We start from the raw sequence: 6,646 nt of genomic DNA on the forward strand, positions 1-6,646 counted from the left end.
TTTGGTTTTTTTTTTTTTTTTTTTTTTTTTTGTCTTGTTATCATGTTGAATTATGACTAGAGTCCGCTTAGAGTAGATTTAATTCCATAGTTGATTTTCTACCTCATAGTTGATATCAATTTCATGTGAAACAGATCTGGACTTTACTTTCTTGGAAATGAATCCTTTTGCCATTGTTGATGGGAAGCCCTATCCTCTGGATATGAGAGGTGAACTCGATGATACTGCTGCTTTCAAGAACTTCAAGAAGTATGACTGACACACTTGGTTATAATTAAATTTCATCCATTGTTTGTGCATTAAGTACTTGCCTAATGTTTTTTTAATATGTTTTTGACCTTGTAGGTGGGGAGGTATTGAATTTCCAATGCCATTTGGTAGGGTTATGAGTCCTACTGAAAGCTTTATCCATGGCCTAGATGAAAAGGTAGTACACCTATCTGTTAATATTTCTCTATATTTCTAAATGTTCTCCTTTAACAATTCCTCCCCTAGACGACTATATTCATTTGTTCTGGAAATTCATTGAAGATGTTTTTTTGTATTTGGAAATCTTTTATTGGGTGAAGGGGTAATGATATTTGGGCATTTTCAGTTTTGTTATTACCAGTTGTCAGTATATGTTATTATAGTTCAAGTCTTCAGGACTTGCAAGCACTAAGTATGACGGCTTGAATATTTTTGCAGTTTTGTAATACATATTGAGCCTGATTTTTTTATTCTTGTATGTGAGTCTGTATTCTACTTTAGTTGTTTTATAAAGCATGTGCAAAATAAGCTTTTCGCTTATTGTGCTTTTTTAAGGTTTGTATGCCCTTGCAAGTTTGGTACTCCAATGCTTATGTGAGCAGGTTAAACTAATTTCATTTCATTAGTCACTGAGTTGTCTGAAATACCATTTCAGTTTACTTCATACGATGAATCTAATCTATTTGGGGAATTTTTTGGTTCTAAACTAACTGAAGCAACTGTTTTTATTTTCTTCTATGTAGACAAGTGCGTCTTTGAAATTCACAGTTTTGAACCCCAAGGGAAGAATTTGGACCATGGTGGCTGGGGGTGGTGCAAGTGTCATTTATGCTGACACGGTGTGCTTCTGTTTGTCCACTCCAATACTTTGACTGTCGAGTTTCATCTTTCAATTTTGTTGGTTTGGTTTATTGATAGAAGTTCTCTTTTCTCTATAGGTTGGAGATCTTGGTTATGCCTCTGAGCTTGGAAACTATGCAGAATATAGCGGAGCACCTAATGAGGAGGAGGTGTTGCAGTATGCCAGAGTTGTTATTGATGTAAGCATTGTTCCAAGTTAATCATGCATAAATCAATTACCATGTTGAATTGCAATCTTGAGTGTGTGGACATGCTTGAATTTTAATTAAACATCTGCTTCTGTATATTGAATGAAGAAGTTGAGGCTTTCACTTTTGTTTTCTGCAGTGCGCAACTGCAGACCCCGATGGTCAAAAGAGAGCACTTGTGATTGGAGGTGGGATAGCAAACTTTACTGATGTTGCTGCTACATTTAATGGCATAATTCGGGCGTTGAAGGAAAAGGTGAGGCAACCCCTGTTCTGGTTTAGGGAACTCATTTTCTCGGTTCATTGGGTATACTAATGATCGGTATTTACATAACGTTCTTATGATTCAGGAATCAAGGCTGAAAGCGGCTAGGATGAACATTTATGTGAGGAGAGGTGGCCCCAACTACCAGAGAGGTCTTGCCAAGATGCGGACACTGGGGGAAGAACTCGGAGTTCCAATTGAGGTAATGTTGAGGATTAAATTATAATATAAGTAAGTTCATAGTGTTAAAAGATCTGCATAAAAGCTGGTATTGAGAAACCTTGGTTTCTAATATATAGGTTTATGGGCCAGAGGCAACCATGACTGGTATATGCAAGCAGGCAATTGAGTGCATAACGGCAGCTGCATAAGTCAGTTTCAGGATACACCATCCGCGTCGAGCATGTCTGCCATAGAAATCTCTTATATTACTATCAATTTGTGGATAAGGATGAATGTAATGGGCAGCAATTAATTTGAAGTATTTTTGGATGTTGGATATTCTAATATATTTATATTTAAACGTATCCTCATGCATGTAATTAATAGGGGTAATTATGATTAGTATTCATATATTAAAACCGAAAAAAATAGGTAGGTGCTTTGGAAGTTGGGGTTTTGTTGATGAACAAGCCCGGGCCGGCCAAACTAAGTTTCCCAGTTGTAGTACCCAATACAGTAGTAGTAGTAACAGTATGGGGAGCACCAAGCAAAGCAAAGCAAAGCAAAAGGGAGAGGGAAAGGCGAAAGGATGCGGCGCAGAAGATCATTGGTGGGGCGCATCAATGTTGGAAGATGGTGGACCAATGATGAAGAAACAAAAAAGAAGAGTGATAACAATATTGATAAGAAGAAAGAGAAACAAAAGTGGTAACTCATCGAAAGCTTTCCCCTCAACTCGACAATCATTGCATTGCATAATACACAACTATTCACTTCCCCCTCTAAGTAATAATAATTATTACATATCCATTCATAATTATAACAGTTTATATAATTTTAGAATTGATAATTTGGAGGTAAGCGGAAGCGGTAAACTTGAAAAAAACCTGGAGGTGCAGCGCTTATAAGCATATTATTCCGCGGAATTGTGATTTTCCCAAAGCAGCTCAGACTGAAGCGCGCCGGACTTCGTGTTACGACTCTCTCGGGTAAACAAACTCGGAATTTTGTTTTTTTTTTTTTTTTTTTTTTTTATTAGTATTAAATATCTGAAGTAGATGAATTTTTTATGAAAAAAGCTGAGCATATTCAATTTTCCCAATGCGACAAAAATACCACATGCTTCGGGATTCTATATCACATTTAAATACAAATTTATTTAATATAAAATATGATTTGTTCTTGGTTTCGAACCTAATTTTACAAATTTATTTAACATCATGTGGTCATTACATTGTGGCATACGAACAGAAGATATTCAAAATGGTAGAATCATTTGTCAAATTTCATTTTGATTATGTGGTGTGTTAGGATAAAATAATTCAAATTCAGGTTTGCTATTATATAACTAAACTCGGTGCAACAAAATCCTTAAATCTCTCTCCTTCCCCTTTTTTTTTTCCCACAGTTGATGAAAGAAACCCGTGAGCACAGACCCCACCCCAGAGTAAGGTAAGGCAACAAATGGTTTTTTCTTTTCTTATATACATAGAAATAAAAAATAAAAATAAATGAAAAGGTCGAAGGAGGCAAGGGCATGGGTGAGGGCAATGTCATGTTAGTAGCTACCCCATTCCATTCCCTCTCTACCGCCCATGTCGATAGCTTTAGTGTGGGCCCTCTCCCAATATATTCCCCCTTTTAACTCTCTTAACTTTCTCCACAAAAATTTAATAAAGGAAAACGAAAAGTGTGTAATATTTTGAAAATTGGAGAAGAAAGAGAAGGGGAAGGGGAAAGGGAGCACGTGAAGTGGCGAAGGCAAGAGGCAGAGACGCAGAGACGCAGAGAGAGACGCAGAGACCCAGAGACACTCACATTCTTCCTTCTTTCTTTCTCATGAATCCCCCAAACAACATAATATACCCATTCCTTCCCCTCTAACCCTCAAACCCAATCCACTGTTTGCTTTCTTCCTTCCTTCCTTCCTTCCTTCCTTCCTGCGGCCCCTCAACTCTACTCAACATCATCCTCATGCTTCTTCCATCCCTTCCCCATTCTCCCCTCTCAGATCTCTCTGGAGATTGCCTTCTCTGCTAACCCTTCATCCATGGTACCAGATGGACTGAATTTTTAGTTATGGAACTGGAACTCTGTTTCTTCTTTTGCCATGCCGTTTTTACTGTTTTTCCACTCCTCCATCTTGCTTCTGCTACCCTCTCTCCTTCTGGTGTCAACTACGAAGGTTTCTCCCTTCCTTCCTCCATTTTCTTTCTTCATTCTACTCTTTTCTATTTCGGAATTCTAATTTCTCTTTCTTCTCTTATTCTTTTACAGTCGTGGCTTTGATGGCCATCAAAAATGATTTCATAGACCCCCACAATGTTTTGGAGAATTGGGACTCTAATTCAGTGGATCCTTGTAGCTGGAGAATGGTTACATGTTCTCCAGATGGATACGTTTCTGTTCTGTAAGTATTCTTAATCCCTTATCTCCTTTTTCCTCAAACTTCAAATTTACTAATTTCGGATTGTTTCTCTTCAATTTTATAAACAGGGGGCTACCCAGCCAGAGTTTGTCAGGACTCTTATCGCCGGGGATTGGAAACCTCACTAAGTTAGAATCAGTGTAAGCCTCTCCATTCTTCTTACAATCCTCCTGCTTTATGCTCTTTGATTACTCACTTCCAGCATTTCTCCTTTTTAATCTTGGTTGAAGTTCTACAATACTTCCCCTATAGTATCTATCTAATCAGAATAATTCCCTGTGCTATCACAAATACATGTAGGTTGCTTCAGAACAATGACATTTCGGGGCCAATTCCTGCATCCATTGGAAAGTTAGAGAACCTCCACACACTTGATCTCTCCAATAATGTATTTAGTGGCCAAATACCCAGTTCCCTTGGGGACTTAAACAAGCTCAACTATTTGTAAGTTTTGTAAGCTTTATCTTTCTATACGTTCAGGATTCATTCTGACCTTTGTCAACCGCACATTACTTTTTTGAGCAAGGCAGGCGACTAAATAACAACAGCCTAACTGGACCTTGTCCCGACTCTCTATCCAAAGTTGAAGGTCTCACACTCGTGTATGCTCACTCTTACCTCTATATACCACTTTTCTATTCGTGGACAAATCCCATTCATACAATTAGGAAGAATTATATTCTCAAGCTTTTAGTTGAACTTATAGGGACCTTTCATATAACAACTTGAGTGGCTCCATGCCCAAAATATCAGCAAGAACATTCAAGTGAGTCATTTTCTTACTCGTATTTACAAATGCATGCCATCTTAATTGAATTAAAGAATTCCAAAAGCCTTATCTACTGTTTCTTTATTCAGAATTGTTGGTAACCCTCTGATCTGTGGTCCAAACAACTGTTCTTCCATCTTCCCGGAGCCGTTTTTGTTTGCCCCAGATGTTCTAGAAGGTATATAATTCTTTTGTTATGATTTGTTGCGTAACATAGGTTTTTGATTGCTCGGGGTATTTCTTCTCAGGAAATTTGGGATTTGGTAAGAGCCACCGCAAGGCAATTGCTTTTGGGGCAAGTTTTAGTGCTGCTTTTATTGTATTAGTCCTTATTGGACTACTTGTCTGGTGGAGATACAGACACAACCAGCAGATTTTCTTTGATGTAAATGGTAAGTTTTGTCTATCTACTCTTTCCCCTTGCTCATTCATGGCATTTTGCTTTGTGAGGGATTAAGTAATATATTATTCAGTAGGAAGGAGTTTTATGATCTTGTATGCTTCTCGTGTAATACGTTTGACAAGTGTTATTGGACTAATATAACATTAATGGAACAGATCAATATGACCCAGAGGTACGTTTGGGTCATTTGAGAAGGTACACATTCAAGGAACTTCGGGCAGCAACTGATCATTTCAACTCAAAGAATATCTTGGGAAGAGGTGGGTTTGGAATTGTGTACAAGGGATGCTTAAATGATGGGACTCTGGTAGCGGTTAAAAGGTTGAAGGATTATAACACCGCTGGTGGGGAGATCCAATTTCAGACTGAAGTTGAGATGATAAGTTTAGCTGTGCATCGAAATCTTCTCAGGCTTTTTGGCTTCTGTTCTACTGAGAGTGAAAGACTTCTGGTTTACCCTTTCATGCCCAATGGAAGCGTTGGATCTCGTCTAAGAGGTATTTTGATTGCAAACATATTAGCACCGTATGCACGTTAATAGTGTGCAATGGTCATCCTAATTGAGTATTGTTTTTAGTTTTTTAATTTAGCATAAAGTGTTGCCTATCAAATGCATCTGGTTTAACAAAACAAGATATTAAATGTTCATTTGGTTCCATATAACTTGAGATTGTTTACTTGGATTTTTAATGCATGCTAGTTTCATAGTATTACCGACTAGTAAACAATAAGTGTGAGGCGTGTCATAATTCTCAATCCTTTGTTTATCAGATCATATCCATGGGCAGCCGGCTCTAGATTGGGCAATGAGAAAGAGAATAGCCTTGGGCACAGCTAGAGGATTGGTGTACTTGCACGAGCAGTGTGACCCTAAAATCATCCATCGTGATGTAAAAGCTGCCAACATTCTCCTTGACGAAGATTTTGAGGCCGTAGTTGGAGACTTTGGGTTGGCCAAACTTCTGGATCACAGAGATTCTCATGTGACTACAGCAGTGCGTGGCACGGTTGGCCATATTGCTCCAGAGTACTTATCAACAGGACAATCATCAGAAAAGACTGATGTTTTTGGGTTTGGAATATTGCTTTTGGAATTAATTACTGGTCAAAAGGCTCTGGATTTTGGTCGAGGAGCAAACCAGAAAGGCGTGATGCTCGATTGGGTAATGACTTCTCTAGCATGCCCTCGTTATTATAATATACTGATACTAGATCATCGAGTTCAAGGGAAATGTGTGTAGACAATTCATTCCTCCATTTCAATGGATTAATATATATATATATATATATATATATATATATATATATATATATATATATA

At 37.9% G+C, this 6,646-nt stretch overlaps 2 protein-coding genes across 3 annotated transcripts in view; both read left to right on the forward strand.

The window, feature by feature from the left end:
- LOC111496563 (ATP-citrate synthase alpha chain protein 1-like) overlaps positions 1-2,058 on the forward strand; it is a 4,710-nt gene extending 2,652 nt beyond the window's left edge. For both annotated transcript variants that reach the window (XM_023147040.1, XM_023147041.1), the window contains exons 7-13: positions 135-249; positions 346-427; positions 993-1,088; positions 1,188-1,289; positions 1,438-1,554; positions 1,649-1,765; positions 1,863-2,058. In XM_023147040.1, coding sequence (XP_023002808.1) covers positions 135-249; positions 346-427; positions 993-1,088; positions 1,188-1,289; positions 1,438-1,554; positions 1,649-1,765; positions 1,863-1,934 — 701 coding nt within the window. In that variant the 3' untranslated portion in view covers positions 1,935-2,058. The remainder of the gene's footprint in view (positions 1-134; positions 250-345; positions 428-992; positions 1,089-1,187; positions 1,290-1,437; positions 1,555-1,648; positions 1,766-1,862) is intronic.
- Positions 2,059-3,433: 1,375 nt separating this feature from the next.
- LOC111496521 (protein NSP-INTERACTING KINASE 3-like) overlaps positions 3,434-6,646 on the forward strand; it is a 4,261-nt gene continuing 1,048 nt past the window's right edge. Inside the window, exons 1-10 of the mRNA XM_023146990.1 lie at positions 3,434-3,910; positions 4,003-4,135; positions 4,222-4,293; positions 4,454-4,597; positions 4,684-4,755; positions 4,860-4,919; positions 5,012-5,100; positions 5,171-5,314; positions 5,481-5,822; positions 6,097-6,488. Coding sequence (XP_023002758.1) covers positions 3,805-3,910; positions 4,003-4,135; positions 4,222-4,293; positions 4,454-4,597; positions 4,684-4,755; positions 4,860-4,919; positions 5,012-5,100; positions 5,171-5,314; positions 5,481-5,822; positions 6,097-6,488 — 1,554 coding nt within the window. The 5' untranslated portion in view covers positions 3,434-3,804. The remainder of the gene's footprint in view (positions 3,911-4,002; positions 4,136-4,221; positions 4,294-4,453; positions 4,598-4,683; positions 4,756-4,859; positions 4,920-5,011; positions 5,101-5,170; positions 5,315-5,480; positions 5,823-6,096; positions 6,489-6,646) is intronic.

Source organism: Cucurbita maxima, unplaced genomic scaffold (assembly GCF_002738345.1).
Source record: "Cucurbita maxima cultivar Rimu unplaced genomic scaffold, Cmax_1.0 Cma_Scf00022, whole genome shotgun sequence".
NCBI lineage: Eukaryota > Viridiplantae > Streptophyta > Magnoliopsida > Cucurbitales > Cucurbitaceae > Cucurbita > Cucurbita maxima.